Below are 19,345 nucleotides of genomic sequence, written 5' to 3'. Positions count from 1 at the left end.
AGAGAGAGAGAGAGGATGGAGAGAGAGAGAGAGAGAGAGAGAGAGAGAGAGAGAGAGAGAGAGAGAGAGAGAGAGAGAGAGAGAGAGAGAGAGAGAGAGAGAGAGAGAGAGAGAGAGAAAACGTTCAATCATATCCAACTAAAAAAAGCCATCGATCCTGCCACCTTCGTGGAAGAGTAATTCATTACTATACACACTGCCACTGACTGCGATAGACGTCAAATACATTTGGATAGGAAGGGCTAGCAGCGATTACCTGCTGGAATACTATAGATTCAAGTAAATAATTATCAGACTGTCTGAGTGGAATTGTATATCATTTCCATGAGAACATTTCTCTCAGCTGTTAAAGTTGTTGAGGATTTAGTTATACATTCCAAATCTATAAAACAGTTATTGATCAATGATTTTTGGATTTCTCCACATTATTTTAAAATGTATTGGTGATTAGACATTAACAAAACATTGGTAATCACATATATGGAAATACTACAAATGTTTATTTACAAGAAATACACAGTACTAAGGGGAATAATACTGAGAATCGTGTAGCATGCATTACTAAATTTACTGAAACGCCGGTAGAATTTGAAATGTTCATACAATGCACAAAGAGAAATAAATGCAAAAGTTATTCATTAAATCCCCTTCAGACCATTTATCCCCACAAGCAAGGGCGTAGGTTTGCATAGGGACGGTAGGGACATAGCACCACCAACTTTTAAGCAACCTTATTTGCATTATATGAGTTCAGTTATATAGGTAATTTGGATTGTCTTCCCATAATTTCTAAGGAGCGAATTGACCCTACACTAGGTTCACTTACATTTACCCCTTTTCACTTGCTGAATGTGCTGGTCCACTTTTTTCCCCCCTTCAAATGCACGTTTGATTGGCTGATGACAAGAACCACAACATTCACACAATCCCGGCAGAAATACATGTCAACATGCCGCCTCCTCCGCCTTTGAAGAGGGATATTAGGTTTTTTTCAGCCAGCAGCCACTTTAAATAATGTAAAAAGACGTCAATGTTGTGAAGGTGGGGAACACATCACTAATTTTGCAACTGAAAGTCCGACCTGCATGAGTTAGCATAACATTAAACTGTGAACTTTCTAACCTGTAAAACTCGAGTAGAAAGCTGCTTAGAGATGTGTCTTCCTGTACTCTTTCTACATTTAACGTTAACTGCATTTTGTGCATTTATTCCCCAATTAAAATGAATGTATTTTCTACAACATAAAAAAAAATATTTGCAGCTGATGCATTTTTTTTAAACCCCCCTCCCCCCCAAAATACAAAAACAAAACCACTGTAAATTTTATATGAAGCAAGCATTTTGAAAAATGACTTTCTCCCATGAAAATAGTTTTACTGTAACCTTTTTCATTTTTACATAGGAACCAGCTATTTTTGAGGAATGTACCCAATCTCTTTGGTCTTATTAATGCCCTGTCCCCAGCAAAAAGTGTACATGCAAGTTATGCTGTTATAGCGTCCCTACCAATGTTGAGACCAAACCTACGCTCTTGCTCACAAGAGTTGCAGTATCTATCCTAGTTGTCCATGGGTGGAAGGCGCGAGACACCCAGAATGATTGCCACATTTAAACATTACAGTGAAAGTGTTTTGCACATTTGCCTCTTGACTTCGATCTCAGATGTAGTTCGAATCTTCTCTGGAAGGTTTCCTTCCACATCCTAAAAAGATGTTAGGCTAATTGGAGTCTCCCTCTGGAAAAAAAATTAATAGGCTGCTGGGAATAAAAGTTTTGGAATACAGATATATGCAGGGGTTGGACAAAATAATGGAAACATCTGGAAATGAACCTCTTAATTGAATCTCTAAAACTAACCATAAATGCTCAATAATGTTGAAGTCTGGAGATTGTGCCGGCCATATGAAATGCTCAACTTCATTAGAATGTTCCTCTTGCTATTCCTTACCAATTATGCCAAAATGTTTGGTGTTTCCATCATTTCATCCAATCCCCGTATATGCTACACATGACGAGTGATCACGCAAGGCATTACGCCCGTTTGTCAAATACCCTCATGCACTGTATCCATGTTCACGTGTCAAAACAATAGCACAAGGGTAAATTGAAATTAATTTACGTGAGGGACAGCAAGTGTAAAATTCTTGAAAATATGTTCAAACCTTCACAGAATTAATAACTACAAGGCATTAGTAGCATTACTTGTTTAATTCAGCAGTTTATTTGCTTTCAAACCCAGTCAAATTGGGTGGAACACAGAACAGGACCAAGCGTGGCCCCAAGAAAGGAACATAGTTTACATAGTTTATACACAAGTTGATGATTTTCAACATTAAGAAAATGGTAAATCCATTTCATGGCCTACAAAACTAAGTATAGTAACCATGGATGAGTAGAATGTTGTTCTTGTAAACTGTGCTCTTTTTCATCATGTTGTCAAATTAGTGCCATAAAAACTGACATCCTCTCATACAATGTACTTCTCACATTTAATAAAGCAATAAATCTTTAACATTTTTGCCACTGACAATAGATTTAATAATATCATACATTTATAATAATTGTTTTGTTTACTGTGATGTTTGCATGTATTGCACACTGTAATGGGCATCTGTGGCTGAACATCATAACAGTCTACCAGGACTATACTGAAGCACTCTTCCCCTATTTTTGACATTGCAAATGGGAAATTTAAGTTCGGTTACGTTGCCATTATTTCATTTAGATTTGAAGAAATGAAGCTTCATTCCGTTTAGCTCAGTAATCCTTACATCAACGAAAAGTTTGTTAATATACTAATTATGATAGACCAGCAATTTCATTAATGTGGAGGGGGAAAAAATTGCACATCACTGTTTACGTAAAAACTTAGAAGGCTTTTAGGGAACTAACTATTGACAAAAAGGTCAGGTAAGTTATGATTTTTAGTCCTGTTAAAATGTGGGGCGATTGACACGCCAATAGTATGATTTCAAACCAATATGTACAACCAATGAAGTAATTTTTTCATATGGCCAATTATATACATTGTAAATCATGCTGTAGTTAACAAACATGGCAGTATATGCACGAAATGGCAAACCAACAATGTCCTTATTTGGTCAAAACTAATTGCTAAAATAAAATCAGCTGTATACTGGTCGCCCTGGTAGACAATAACATTGGCCAAAGAAACCCTAATCTCATAAATGATTTCGAATTCAAAAACCACTGATACAAGGCAGGACTCAAAATTATTTATACAAGCTTATTTACAGCTAATACTTTGACATTGAGTAACTAAACTGTACCAATGTACACCTTATGGTATATAAGGCATTGTTAAGGAGCTAATAATTTGATGTAGATTTGAGCTGCTCAAACTGCCTGCAGGTGCACAGCTTTTATAAGCAGATGATTTTCTTAGAAGTGGCTTTCTTTTACACGTAACTTGCCCCAGTGCAAAATCAGAAGGGTCACCAAAGGGTTGAATAAAACAGCATGCATGTTGTGAGTGTGTGACTAACTTCAGAAACTAGTGCTGAAATCGTGAAGTTGTAAAACTGCCACTTTCTAGGGCCCAAATCAGGATTGCAGTGGTAAACCATTTTCATTCCACAATAACAGTCTCTGAATAAAGCAACATACTTTTTTGTAGTACATTACCTTTTGTCTATCATTGTAACTTATCTTCAAACTTCTGATTATGCGACCAAAACAAGGATCAACTGAGGAGATGACAAACGTGCTAACGTAGCGCCTATGTTTTGCAAAAAAATGTCCACACATGATAACCATCCGCTATATCAAGAAAACCAGAATACCACAGCAATCCTAACCTCTGCACGTAACAGCTTGGTGAAACCCAAATCAAACTGGTGACTACATCAACATAAAACTTGCAAATGATATGGAAGGTATACTTTTCAACAAAGACTGTTCTCCTTCAAGTTGTTAATAAACTTGGGTTATTACTTATTAAAGAGTGGACAAATAGTCCAGCGACGAACTACACCACGCTCTCTCGATTGGTAGACACCAGAACAGCCCTGCGACAGATAGGACAGGTGGAATTTTCCGACAACCAGCGATCGATGCAGTGCACGTGATACTCGTGGGAGCACGGAAGTTTGCGGAGCTTGTTTCCTTCTGCATACTCTGTTATACACACACTACAAGTCTTCAAGGCATCATTCTCACCAAAGTTGCGCATGGCGAGGTTATCTATCTGTTCTTTGGTCAGCCCTTGGGGTTGGTCCTCATCTTCATCATTTAATAGAAAGAAGTGAGCCAGTCGGAGGAGTGGCAATGAGCTTGGTTCCTCGAGGCTAATTGGAGGTCTGGGTCGAGCCCTGCTACCGGGGGTTGGTGGAGCAGTGGGAAGTCCTTCATCCATATCGGTATCAACTGTCCTTGCTCTGACACCAGCGGGAACGGATGGTTCATCAACAACAGGAGCAGCAGGAGTGGCAGCGTCTGTGTTATTGGAGTTTTCAGTCAAATCCGCAGATGCGTTGGCTCCACGGTTGGAATCGGAAGAATCGGAGTCTGAATCCATGAGGTAGCCGAGCTCACCGAAGCCTGTCATGATCTGTCGAATCATAGACTGGAGAGCCATTGAGGTCGCCTCTCCCAAACCTGCATCAGAGATTCTGCGGATAGGGATACGAATTGTGCTGACGTAGGTCCGCACACCGGCGCGTTCAGAACGTGAGAAAGTCCTACGAAACCCACCGCGCTCACTTTCATAAAGAAATGTGTTGTTTGAGTTCTGTGAACGAGAACGGGTACGACTGGCAATGCTGTCCCTCTGGCGATACTCGCCTGGACGCACACGACGCACCTGGAGATCCAGCATGATAGTAGGAGGGCGTCGTCCAGCTGCACCCCCTTCAACTCCAGCTTCACCTTCAGGAGAGGCAACACTTTGTGTCTCAGGTGTATGTTCAATTTCAACCCTGGGCTGCTGAATATTGCTCTCAGCAGCACTTGGTCTAGAAACGACATGCTGTCGAGTCCGAGAACTACCCTCCAATTGAGGGGCAGGTGGAGGGCTGGTATCGGTCATAGGTGCTTGGGAAGTATGAGCAAAGCGGGGACTAGGGAGCTCTCCTGGCTGATCTGACCGGAGAGGGGAGCGGCTTCTGGCTGTACGAGCCCTGGTTCTGCATGGTTCTGAGCTGCGGCTTCGAGCCCTCCTACGCAGAGACAAAGAAAGTGTAGGTGGAACTGGCACAACAACTGGTGGGACTGCTGGTTCTTCCTGAGTCTCATTTGAAACAACCTCTTCCCGTTCAGGTTCCGGCTCTGGTTCTACTATAACAGCCATTTCCTCAACCACTGGTTCTTCTACCACCCCCGTCTCCATGAGAACAGGTGGTTCCGCATTTCCTTCCACTGATTGAGACTCAACAGGCTGTTGCTCTCCCTCTGCAGCTGCCTGCTGCTCAGCTAAATTGCGATTCACGCTGATTTCCAGGCTGAAGCGAAAGTCTCCACTGTTCGGGTTGGTCTGACTTACTGCCCTCCATGACTGGTTTCCACGGTGGCCAGTTCTAGTTGTGTTGCCTGTGCGCCTAACAGTGTTCAGCCATTCCAGGAGACTATCGCCATTGGCAGGATCTTCAGACGATTCAGGTTGTTCTAAAATTAATAGAAATCGTGTCAAAACATTTTGAATTTGTCACTAGTTAATACAATTACATTAAAATAGAGCACAAAGGACACGCCAAATTAACCTCTTGGATCCTCTGCAATTTCAGTGCTGGGCGCTTCACTTTGTTGCTCTGCACCATTCTTGATATTCTGAAGTCTACTAAGTAGCTCATCCTCAGTTGCCTCCCCTGTAAAAAATAAACATAAAAGGAGTATGTATTCAAAATGAAGAAATGTTTTTTGCTTCACCTCGTAATTCCCTTTCTTAAGATAATTTTGTGTAAAGTTCATCTTGATAATTCCACAAAACAGCTTCTTAGACACTAATGTGCACCCATCTGTCACTAAAATCACATATTGAGTCAATTTGGAGGAAATATATTCCAACAGAATGCAAAACCTCCATTGATCCCAGTAACAACAAAAGAAACATTACAACTTAAGATGAATAGTGGACAGATATCCCGCTAGTACTGTACTCGTTCTAGTTTGTTATTCTTTAGTGTCTCTCAATGTGTTTAGAAGCATCATATGGCAATAAGTGCAAATGACACAGGAGTTGAAAATGATACAGATCCAAAGAGCTGTTTGGTTTCCTTAAAGCACAGCAACACGACAATGCTTAAGACCTCTTGACTTACCAGGGCATGCCACTGTCCAGTCAATGCCCTCGCTTCGCAGGGTGATCCACTAAAGGATGCTCCAAACTTACACTGCCCCTTCCACTGGCCTGGGACACAAACGGATTGGTGTCTTCAGCAGAGTGCGAAGGTTGTGGCATTTTCATCATAGCGTGAAAACCAAAGTACTTGTGCCAAATACTCAGCAATGCATCTTCCAAAAATCTAGATTTTAACAAATTGTGGAGTGACAAATACCGTATTTCTCGGACTATAAGTTGCAGTTTTTTTTTCATAGTTTGGCTGGGGGTGCGACTTATAGTCAGGAGCGACTTATGTGTGAAATTATTAACACAGTATGATATCATTTCACATGTTATTTTAGTGTTTTGGAGGGACACTGATAGTTTGGTAAATTTGTTAGCATATTCTTTATGCTATAGTTATCTGAATTACTCTTAATAGCTATGGCTACGTTCACGTTCTGCCTTTGGCAATATGTGTTCAATTGTATCATTGACTTTTTTTATATTGAAGTGCATGCTCTTAGTTTGTGGCGCTTTCACGCCCACGTGGGGGCGCACTCGCACTTATCTACGCGAAGAAGAGCGCTCACACGCCACAAGAAGACGGACAACTATGCAGCATCTCTGTCTGAGCGAGTGGGCGAGAGAGAGAGAGAAAGAGACACGGCTGCCAACCTACGTTCATTGTTTATGCTTGTAAAATATCTCTACAGAGGCAATGCCTGTGTGGATCATCTTTTCTGTTGTTGTGTGTTTTCCACCCGCGATCGGACGCTTAGAGCCAGTTGTGTGGTTGTTTGAACGATGTGTTAATGCTAGCGAACGCATGCTAACCATTTGTGTCATTGCTGTAATAGCACCTAATTATCATTTATTTACGTTGATCCGAACCTGTTTGGTATCGTGGACGAAATTGATTCAGCAAATTATACGGACGTCCAGCATCGTCATTTGGTAGTTTAGCTCGCCGTATAGCCAGGACCGAGCCGTGGCGTCCTGGTGAGGAGAGTATGTTCGCATTTCGTGTTTCAGGCACTGTACACTGTACACTTATTCAGCATGTTGTTCTCTATTGTATTTTTATATTAAATTCAGTGGCGCCTCCAGAAATTTTTCAAAGGGGTGGCCAGATGGGGCCACTTAAAATCTTGGGGTGGCACACCAAAACTAAGCCATAATTTCAGGTTTTCATTATATTATTGTCAGGGAAAAACTATCAAAAAGACTTAAGGTCACGGCTACTGATATACTTTGGTGCATTGTGTAATATTTGATGTTACTAATTATTTAATGTGCATAGTCCATAATCCATAGTCCTGGCTGTGCATTTGGGATGAAATGCATAACAGATGCAACAACAATCTAACGATATACTGGCAAGCGGGGTGGCCAACAAATTTATAGGGGGGGCCATGGCCACCTACCCCAGGCCACCCCCTGGTGGCACCACTGATTAAATTGCCTTTCAAGATGACATATCTGTTCTATGTGTTGGATTTTATCAAGTAAATTTCCCCCAAATATGCGACTTATACTCCGGTGCGACTTGTATATGTTTTTTTCCTCTTCGCTGGGCATTTTATAGCTGATGCGACTTATACTCAGGTGCGACTTGTAGTCTGAAAAATACGGTAAAATGATGATCACATACAAATTTGTCTTGCAGGCCTGAATTTGATATATATTGTCTATTATCTGACTGGACACCAGGTTTTTATGACATAAAAAACGATCCCAAGAGAATTCATTTGAAAACCATTTCCATCATCCACGTGCACTAAACATGTCCACTCAATTGTTAATCTTTATGTGGGGCTTGAGGATGCTGCAATTAGCCAACAACAACACTGAGGAGCAGCGGAAATTTTTAACAGGCAAAAATAGGTTTGCATCTCCTTTATATATCTAGGCTACAGGGTTCATTTGGCCATAATTCCAAAAAGGTGCTGTTTGTTTGGCACAAAAGCAAAAATTCACCAAATGAATACAATGCCTAGAGTGACAAATGATGATGGCAGCTTCATCTCGCTAGGTTGGGCCAATTTTTTCAGAAAAAAAATGAACACTGCGAGTTCAACCATGTAGACCACCGGTGGAAAACCGGTCCTCAAAGTGGGTTTTGGATTTCATTCCAAACAAGAATACACTTTCACCAATCTGGTGTCTTACAACTGTAATCAGTCAAATGCAGTCAGTTGCTGCTTATTTTAGCAGAAACCTCATTGGTTGGTTGAATTGTCTCTGCTGGATCTGTTGGAACAAAGACCAAGACCCACTGCGGCCCTTTGTGGAATCTGTTTGACACCCCTGATGTAGAGTAAATCCAGTCATAAGAAACATACACTTGAAATTAAATACATTACTAAAGATTATAAAGAGGTTACATTGATTTGCTTCTCATCACAAAGGTGGTTTGACAGAATGTCCCACAAAATAAACTACGAATAAAAGTGATTATTACCTGGGGTGCCCAAAAGATTATTGTCTCTCATGAGACGATAGTCCTCATCACTGAGATTGTTGACAAATTGGTAGAAGGCTTCTTCTCTGTCAAGACGATCCAGCTGCCTCCTACGCTGCGACTCCGGCTGGTCACTGCCGCTCTGCTCTGAACTGTCAGACCCTTCCATTGGTACAGAAGGGGAAGAGGTTGGGGAATATTCTCCAGTCTCCAGATAGATTTAGATTCTGCGTCAAACACAAGAAATTGATATAAAAACGTTTCATGGGGTAACGATTGTTGATTATGACAAACGAAGACAATTCATTAATACGAGAAAATTAAAACGTGTGGTAACTAAGTGGTATGATTTACAATATTAAAAATCTGATTTAATATACCTCTGTGTCATGAAATTCAGGGTTAAAATTTTTTAGAACTTTAAGTTATCATTTCAAGCGGCACAACTGGTGAATGTTTTTATCACAGCAGCAGCAATGCTCCTAGAAATAATTATTCCAACTAAATTTGCTTTGACATGACTTTACTAAAAACCTATTTCAAAATTGAAAGGTTATGGTGCGCTTGTAAAATGATGTATTTTGCTGCTCAAAATGTGCATCATGTTCTACACCTTGCAGCAAGATTTTCAGGGAATAAAAAGCGCTCACCTCTCAGAGATGTCAAATTACAATTGCACGCGAGGATGTGTGTGACATCTTAGAGCCACTGAGTGCTCATGTTTGAGAGAAAATAATTTTATCAGGTGAAATCTATCTCAATTGGATGTCATTTTGAAAGTATTTTTCATGGGGAAGATTGTCCTATTAAATTATTTTGACAGTTACTTGCACATCCCACACGCCATATAATGTTCAAGAATAGGGCTTTTTATGTCTACATTTTTTGTTTGCTGCATGTGGATCAATTCAGTTTAGCTTTAACTTTACAAACACAACGATGATTCAAAAGTGACAGCAGACAATTTATAATTACATATTCTTTGTAGCATTTTAGTATTTTTATTTTACTTTATGCTGTGTAATCCTCACTTAGCTTTCCAAATGGGATTGTGTAACCAGTTTTCGTTCCCTTGGAGGGAGAAGCTGAAGATTCTTTTGAATATTTGAGGTTGCTAAACTCTAGGATAGACTGAATAAATCCCGTGCCAACAAAGCCATTTGATTTTATACACCAAAACACCTAACATACTCTCATTTTAAAAGGTAACAGCGTCAAGTCGAGATAAATTAAATTAGCATCAGAAAGCTTGCTCATCGATCATTCCACAAAACGATCAAACTGAGGCGTCTCGAGTAATGAAAATAATTTGAATTGACGGTACGATTATTGTTCATGACTGTATTTGTAAGAAGTGTCGTCCTGACTGAACAGCCGTAGACGCCGAAACAAATGGCTACAGCGGCTAAGTGGCTTCAATGCTAACTAACTAGCTGAGGGGCAGTGAGCTACATAAGACTCAAACGGGCCTTCAACTTATAGGAACACCGACTTCGAAGGAGTCGTTTGTATTACTTCGAGTGAACGCGCTCTCGGCAGAAAGTCAATCGCAACCGTGAGTCGATTGACAAAGCTCCATTAAATGATTAACAACAGGGCTGCCTAGTTCCTCAGACATAAAGTGTAGTGTCATCGACAGCCGCTGTTTAGCTAACTAAGCAGGCGACAGCTAGCAATGACGTTCTCAATCAGTACTCGGCAAGCACAAACAAGGACCGAATTCGTTGGCTGTAATTATACAACCGGGAAACATAAACAACCTCTCGAAAGCTTATTATCACATTACCTGTTCGGTGATGGGGGTAATTATACACTCTTAAGTCCCAATTATTTTTTTCAATAACCTTTAAAAAAGATGAGCTACTACGCTAACTGTAGTTTCAGGAGTCCATTTTGTTTCTTTTAGGAGACACAACCGTCTTCCGGAAAATAATGAGGAATAATTTCCCGAGTTTTGTTTTGCAGGCATACCTCTGACATAAGCACTGCTATTTAAATATGTCGATACTCGGAACCAATGGTGAAAAGTGCTGCCTGAAAGACAAAATTGAGGGTATACAATAGAAATCAAGTTAGGCATAGGAGTGTGTTGTTTGTTTTGAACCGAGTCACAGCTCAGTTATAGCGTCCCTACGTGGTCATTAGCGAAAATACCGCCCCGTATCGCTAGACTAAACGGAAATGTTTTGACTTTCCAGTAACTCACAAGAACCTCCCCATTTAATTCTCGAAGATCCACATTGACATTTCTGAACATGTGAAAGCAAATTCTGTGTGACTGTTTGAAACTCGACATGTAACGGAGGACGTTAATATCCAAACACTTTTAATTCTGGGCTATATTTATGATTTTAAACACCATAATATGAACACTTTTTACTTCCGTGCAGTGTAATTTAGTAGTCCATTACATGCCGATTACATTAAGGTGGGAGTGACTTGGCTTCAGTTAAAAAAATATTACAATCATTTTTATTAGATTTCTCTTCAGCAGTGGCGGAAAAAATATGAACAGGGCCCGGGTGCGATGAGCATAACCAGGACCCCCACGAGTGGATTGTCCAAAGAGGAATGGGTGGGGGAAACTTTTTGCGGGCCCCACCAGACAAGTGGGGGGCTGCCAGAGATATTTTAACACTTAAATCACTGTATTACAACTTTGCTCATCATCTTACCTTTCTGCTTGACCCTCACCCAACCACACCAGCAAACCGGGCCCCTTAAAGGCTCAGTCGCACCCCCAGCACTACCCTAAGTTCTAACCCTGGTCTACCGTCTTATACCACCAGTTGGTGAAATCTACGCAAGGTGAAGTTTATGTATCCAATTACTTATGTCTGTCTGTCTTTGAGTTCCAGGTACCTCAAGAACAGATCAAAGGATTTTCAAATTTGCAGAATATGTTTGCAATGAAATAGAAGCGGTGTTTAATTTCGCAGAGATGGTTAGAATAGCCAAAAATTTTACTCAAGTAAGAGTAGCTTTACTTCAAAATAATATTACTCAAGTAAAAGCAAACGTAGTCATCCAAAAAAAGTACTCAAGTAAAAGTAAAAAAGTATTTGGTGAAAAGAATTAGGCTTGAGCGTATGACGTGGCACTCGCGAGGTTTCCGCCGCTCTCGCCATTGTGGAAGCGAGAAACATAAACTGAGGCATTTCAACACAGGTCGCTCTTTAAAAATGGTTGGAAATTATTGTGCGATAAAGAATTGCAACAACCGATCGAATAGAAAGGAGAATGTACAGCTCGACGGAACACCATTGAGCTTCTTCCGGATCCCTACATGGAGAAAAGGCGAGGGAAAGCTCGTATCTGAACTTACCAAACGTCGAAGAATGGCATGGGTGGCCTCGATCAGAAGGAAGGGCATAACGTTTGATTCTCCAGTTACACACTGAGTTTGCTCTATGCACTTCCATTCCGGTAAGTTAATTTCGTTTGTTTACGCAAATTTCAGTAACTTTACGCCCTAAGTCGGCCTGTTGTTAGCTATCGCTACAGCTAAACATCTAGCATGCATACATGTGCATTGTCTTCATAAGACATAATTCCTGTCGTTGCTAAATGAAAAAGCTGTAATATTTTGACGTGAGAGAGTGGCAAAGAATTTGTACACAGGCTACATTTTATGCAGCAAAAGATTTGTACATCCGTGGTCACAGACTAATGTAAACACACATTGCCTACCTTTGCTAGAAAGATGGTGTTGCCGTTTGCTATGGTCATAAAGTGAAGATCCTGCACCCATCCGCAGCAAAACTGTTCGTAGCTTTGTAGCGATTTGTAGTTTCGGAATTGCTGATGAGTGTTGTAACATATACCAAACACTAAATACAGCATGATGTCCATTTCGCGTAGTGGTGGAAGCTTGTCGACATCTTTATTCCATTTGTGTTCGGCTTGCTCGTGAGGGTCAACATTGTTCACATCCTTAAAATTGCTCACATATCTGTCCTTCGCCGTGGTAGCAAGTTTGTCTCTGTTTCGAACTGGCAAGTTTTCCCTACATTTTTCCATCTTTGGCACTCGTAGTTGAATTGTATTTGCCGTTAAGTTTAAATGTCCCGTGATGCAGACGTGCTTCCGCAATGGCTGTGTTGTCGCAAATCTCGCACGATCCCGTGCTGCTGTGACGTAAACGCTCGAGCCTAATACTCAAGTAATGAGTAACATTGTGAGTAACTGCTGACCATGTTCGATTCGTTTTATTTAATTTTTTTTTTTTTTAACAACGGTATTTTTTTGAGTAACTGCTGACTATATTTGATTCTTTCTTTTTTTTAACAACGGTATTTTTTTCTTAGCAAAAAGTTATCTATATGAACTGTTATTATTATACTGTACTATAACCTATTACATAACCACATTAAGTCAAAGAAATACAATATATATATATATATACGGTGGGGCAAATAAGTATTTCGTCAACCACTAATTGTGGAGTTTGGAGTGTGACTGTCTGAGGTTGTGGACAGGTGTCTCTTATACCGATAATGAGTTAAAACAGGTGCCATTAATACAGGTAATGAGTGGAGCCTCGTTAGACCTCGTTAGAAGAAGTTAGACCTCTTTGACAGCGAGAAATCTTGCTTGTTTGTAGGTGACCAAATACTTATTTCCCACTCTAATTTGGAAATAAATTCTTTAAAAATCAAACAATGTGATTTTCAGTTGTTTTTTTTTTTTTTTTTTTCCATATTCTGTCTCGCATGGTTGAGGTTTACCCATGTTGACAATTACAGGCCTCTCTAATCTTTTCAAGTAGGAGAACTTGCACAATTGGTGGTTGACTAAATACTTATTTGCCCCACTGTGTATATATACAGTATATATACACTCACCGGCCACTTTAGTAGGTACACCATGCTAGTAACGGGTTGGACCCCCTTTTGCCTTCAGAACTGCCTCAATTCTTCGTGGCATAGATTCAACAAGGTGCTGGAAGCATTCCTCAGAGAGTTTGGTCCATATTGACATGATGGCATCACACAGTTGGTGCAGATTTGTCGGCTGCACATCCATGATGCGAATCTCTTGTTCCACCACATCCCAAAGATGCTCTATTGGATTGAGATCTGGTGACTGTGGAGGCCATTTGAGTACAGTGAACTCATTATGTTCAAGAAACCAGTCTGAGATGATTCCAGCGTTATGACATGGCGCATTATCCTGCTGAAAGTAGCCATCAGAAGTTGGGTACATTGTGGTCATAAAGGGTCAGCAACAATACTCAGGATGGCTGTGGCGTTCCAACGATACTCAATTGGTACCGAGGGGCCCAAAGAGTGCCAAGAAATATTCCCCACACCATTACACCACCAGCCTGAACCGTTGATACAAGGCAGGATGGATCCATGCTTTCATGTTGTTGACGCCAAATTCTGACCCTACCATCCGAATGTCACAGCAGAAATCGAGACTCATCAGACCAGACAACGTTTTTCCAATCTTCTATTGTCCAATTTCGATGAGCTTGTGCAAATTGTAGCCTCAGTTTCCTGTTCTTAGCTGAAAGGAGTGGCACCCGGCGTGGTCTTCTGCTGCTGTAGCCCATCTACCTCAAACTTCGACGTACTGTGCGTTCAGAGATGCTCTACTGCCTACCTTGGTTGTAACGGGTGGTTATTTGAGTCACTGTTGCCTTTCTATCAGCTCGAACCAGTCTGGCCATTCTCCTCTGACGTCTGGCATCAACAAGGCATTTCCGCCCACAGAACTGCCGCTCACTGAATATTTTTTTCTTTTTCGGACCATTCTCTGTAAACCCTAGAGATGGTTGCATGTGAAAATCCCAGTAGATCAGCACTTTCTGAAATACTCAGACCAGCCCTTCTGGCACCAACAACCATGCCACGTTCAAAGTCACTCAAATCACCTTTTTTCCCCGTACTGATGCTCGATTTGAACTGCAGGAGATTGTCTTAAACCATGTCTACATGCCTAAATGCACTGAGTTGCCGCAATGTGTTTGGCTGATTAGAAATTAAGTGTTAACGAGCAGTTGGACAGGTGTACCTAATAAAGTGGCCGGTGAGTGTACACACACACACACACACACACACACACACACATATATATATATATATACCGTATTGGCCCGAATATAAGACGACCCTGATTATAAGACGACCCCCTCTTTTTCAAGACTCAAGTTTGAAAAAAGACTTTTTGAACACCAAATTATTTTTTATACAGAAAATAATTACAGTACATCCGAAACAAATGATTATAACAATATATTTGAGAGAAAAAGCATGTTATTTTGCCTCATTCAAATCTTTATATCTGAACATTTAAATATGTAAACTTGTGTGGAATCACATTTGTAAATGAATGACTTCTGGTTTTTGAAATGTAAATAAACAAATCTATTGTGATAAAACAACAAAATTGCAATAACTGCATTTACCATCAAAGTGAAGTCTAACTGTAATTGTAGTCTTGAAACAAATCTGAATAAGGAAAAACATTGCAATGAAGTAATGCCAACTGGTTAAACTTGAGATATTTGAGATGTCATGACAGAAAATCGCTTCAATGATATCTGGCGTCATCTAGTGTCGTGAATGGGTATAATGTCTAGACCGCTGAGATCAGGACAGAACATCGCTTTATTGATATCTGGCGCCATCTAGCGTCGTGAATGGGTATAACGTCTAGACCGCGAATAAAAGACGACAGTGCTTTTTCAATCTGATTTTAATGCAAAAAACGCCGTCTTATATTCGGGCCAATACGGTATATATATATATATATATATATATATATATATATATATATATATATATATATATATATATATATATATATATATATATATATATATATATATATATATATATATATATATATATATATACATATATATATATATGTGTATACTTGTCAACACACTGCTTAATTCAACCGTAATTCATGTTGTTTTTTCTGAACCGGAATTTCGAGGCAGACATTGTCCAAGATTGTCCATATTTCACTCAGGAAACTTGTTTATTACGTTGAATTCCGTCTATAAAAAAAAAAATTCTACCGAACTAAAGCATCATTCGTCTAAAGAGCATGAGTGCCTTCTACTGGAGAAAAAAAGTTCCTATTTTGGAAATTAAAAGGATCATATATCTGGTTTTCTGTGGTCAATCGATGCCAAATAAAACCTGGGAGAAATGTTCACATCTGCGCTTTTGAGTCATGTTGAAGGCAGCGCTCTCTGTCAAATACTTAAATTGTTTAGGTGCTTTAAAGATGCCACGTGATTGAACACGCCGGCGTGAACATAGAATGGCAAGCTTGAGTCTGATTGGTATAATGGAGTTATGTGATTATTGTTGTGACGTCTCCTTGGTGGAACTGGTAAAGCTACTGTTGGCATTACTGGCAAAAAAAGTAGTAAAATCCAATATGTAGGGTAAAGAGGAAAAATGTAATGACTAGTGTAGCCCAAAGTAGCAGAGTAAGAGTCGTGTTTCTTCTTCACAAATCTACTCAAGTAAAAAGAATGGCTTGGAAAACTACGCTTAGAAGCAGGGGTGTTACTGGGGGGGGGGGGGGGGGGGGTGCCCACCCATGTGTTAGCAAGACTAAGCAGGTAGCTCCTCTCAGTCAAATAAGCACATACTGCCAGACAGAGAGATATACAGTGCCTTGCAAAAGTATTCGGCCCCCTTGAATCTTGCAACCTTTCGCCACATTTCAGGCTTCAAACATAAAGATATGAAATTTAATTTTTTTGTCAAGAATCAACAACAAGTGGGACACAATCGTGAAGTGGAACAACATTTATTGGATAATTGAAACTTTTTTAACAAATAAAAAACTGAAAAGTGGGGCGTGCAATATTATTCGGCCCCTTTACTTTCAGTGCAGCAAACTCACTCCAGAAGTTCACTGAGAATCTCTGAATGATCCAATGTTGTCCTAAATGACCGATGATGATAAATAGAATCCACCTGTGTGTAATCAAGTCTCCGTATAAATGCACCTGCTCTGTGATAGTCTCAGGGTTCTGTTTAAAGTGCAGAGAGCATTATGAAAACCAAGGAACACACCAGGCAGGTCCGAGATACTGTTGTGGAGAAGTTTAAAGCCGGATTTGGATACAAAAAGATTTCCCAAGCTTTAAACATCTCAAGGAGCACTGTGCAAGCCATCATATTGAAATGGAAGGAGCATCAGACCACTGCAAATCTACCAAGACCCGGCCGTCCTTCCAAACTTTCTTCTCAAACAAGGAGAAAACTGATCAGAGATGCAGCCAAGAGGCCCATGATCACTCTGGATGAACTGCAGAGATCTACAGCTGACGTGGGAGAGTCTGTCCATAGGACAACAATCAGTCGTACACTGCACAAATCTGGCCTTTATGGAAGAGTGGCAAGAAGAAAGCCATTTCTCAAAGATATCCATAAAAAGTCTTGTTTAAAGTTTGCCACAAGCCACCTGGGAGACACACCAAACATGTGGAAGAAGATGCTCTGGTCAGATGAAACCAAAATTGAACTTTTTGGCCACAATGCAAAACGATATGTTTGGCGTAAAAGCAGCACAGCTCATCACCCTGAACACACCATCCCCACTGTCAAACATGGTGGTGGCAGCATCATGGTTTGGGCCTGCTTTTCTTCAGCAGGGACAGGGAAGATGGTTAAAATTGACGGGAAGATGGATGCAGCCAAATACAGTAACATTCTGGAAGAAAACCTGTTGGTATCTGCACAAGACCTGAGACTGGGACGGAGATTTATCTTCCAACAGGACAATGATCCAAAACATAAAGCCAAATCTACAATGGAATGGTTCAAAAATAAACGTATCCAGGTGTTAGAATGGCCAAGTCTAAGTCCAGACCTGAATCCAATCGAGAATCTGTGGAAAGAGCTGAAGACTGCTGTTCACAAACACTCTCCATCCAACCTCACTGAGCTCGAGCTGTTTTGCAAGGAAGAATGGGCACGAATGTCAGTCTCTCGATGTGCAAAACTGATAGAAACATACCCCAAGCGACTTGCAGCTGTAATTGGAGCAAAAGGTGGCGCTACAAAGTATTAACGCAAGGGGGCCGAATAATATTGCACGCCCCACTTTTCAGTTTTTTATTTGTTAAAAAAGTTTAAATTATCCAATAAATTTTGTTCCACTTCACGATTGTGTCCCACTTGTTGTTGATTCTTGACAAAAAAATTAAAATTTTATATCTTTATGTTTGAAGCCTGAAATGTGGCGAAAGGTTGCAAGGTTCAAGGGGGCCGAATACTTTTGCAAGGCACTGTATATTGTGAACTAAAAACTCTCCCATATCAGGGCTCCAGACTAACATTTTTTTATTAGGAGCACAATGGCCCCTACCTCTAAATTTAAGGGGCGCACACTTTAATCGAAATGCTAAATTTTCCACTAATTTTCACAATAAATACTTTCATAATAAATGCAAAAAAAACTACAAACTTATGAATCTATATTTTATGCTCTATCAGTTTTGACATCAATATCTTTATGTTTGAAGCCTGAAATGTGGCGAAAGGTTGCAAGGTTCAAGGGGGCCGAATACTTTTGCAAGGCACTGTAAAGTTGGCTCATTAAGAAGCAAGCTGCTTCCACGCCTGCTAACTCTACCACTGCCGCGAACACCGAGCAGGGCTCCGTATCACTGCCGGGGTCTGCAGGTGATGTGCGCTCGGCAGACGCATCATGTCTCGGGGGCAGCTCGGCCACTCTTCCGGCGGCGTCTGAAAGCGTCCCTCCTGTTCTTCCCGTGCAGTCCTCTCACTCTGGCCCTGCTGTGTGTGCGTGTGCTCCTCCAGTCTTAAACTTGGATCACAACCCATTCTGAATACGTACCCTAGACGGCCGTTTGGGAAAACATTAAGGTGCTTTAATAAAAATAAAAAAAAAATCAATTAAAAAATTTCAAAATTAAATAATTAAAAAATAATAATAAATAAGTAAAAAAATAATATTTATATTTAATTATTAATTAATTAAATAAATAATTAAAAATAAATAAATAACTAAATTAAAAATTTCAAGACATTTTTCTTTTTGCCCCCCCACACCTGGCATCCTGGTAACACCACTGCTTAGAAGTATATTTTTCTAAACAATTTACTAAGTAAATGTAACGTGTTACTTCTGCCCACCTTTGAATTTTTGGTAAATGAGGTCAAAGGTCACAAATTTCATAATAACTTGATAACGCTCAATTCCAATCTAATCTACCTGTCTGTCCATTCTCAGATCAGTCCGCCTGTACGCCAAGATCTATCAACTTGTGTCGAAACCGTAGACTGTAGAATTACAGTACGCACCCATTATCCGTGGGTCACAGGAACATGAGGCAAAAAAAAAAAAAACCTCAGGAAGTCTACATTTTATGGAGGAAATTCATGTATGAATTCACCATCGTAATTTGTTTTATATTAATTTGGACTTCACACAGGTTCGTAATGGACTACAAATTTAGGTTTCACTGTAAAGCTGCTTGAAGCGGAAATAGTAAGCTGAGGACTGACTATGATGTGTAAATGACTTATATTTTATTTTGAAAATGGCTTCATTGATGTGACAGGGCATTGCTGTTATTATATTTTGATGTGGTGTAATGCATG

General features: G+C 40.1%; 1 protein-coding gene across 1 annotated transcript; it reads right to left on the bottom strand.

The window, feature by feature from the left end:
- Positions 1 to 2,176: 2,176 nt before the first annotated feature.
- On the bottom strand, positions 2,177 to 10,680 carry rlim (ring finger protein, LIM domain interacting). The gene is made up of 4 exons (XM_057849451.1): positions 10,528 to 10,680; positions 8,742 to 8,968; positions 5,718 to 5,822; positions 2,177 to 5,622 (listed from the first exon to the last, which is right to left on the bottom strand). Exons 2-4 carry the CDS (start codon positions 8,908 to 8,910, stop codon positions 3,989 to 3,991), a joined length of 1,908 nt encoding a protein of 635 aa, XP_057705434.1. The 5' UTR covers positions 8,911 to 8,968; positions 10,528 to 10,680; the 3' UTR covers positions 2,177 to 3,988.
- Between the last annotated feature and the right edge of the window lie 8,665 nt (positions 10,681 to 19,345).

The sequence above is a fragment of the Corythoichthys intestinalis genome, chromosome 11 (genome assembly GCF_030265065.1).
Source record: "Corythoichthys intestinalis isolate RoL2023-P3 chromosome 11, ASM3026506v1, whole genome shotgun sequence".
NCBI lineage: Eukaryota > Metazoa > Chordata > Actinopteri > Syngnathiformes > Syngnathidae > Corythoichthys > Corythoichthys intestinalis.
The sequence above is the reverse complement of the archived record's forward strand: the minus strand, read 5'-3'. Positions and strand labels throughout refer to the sequence as shown.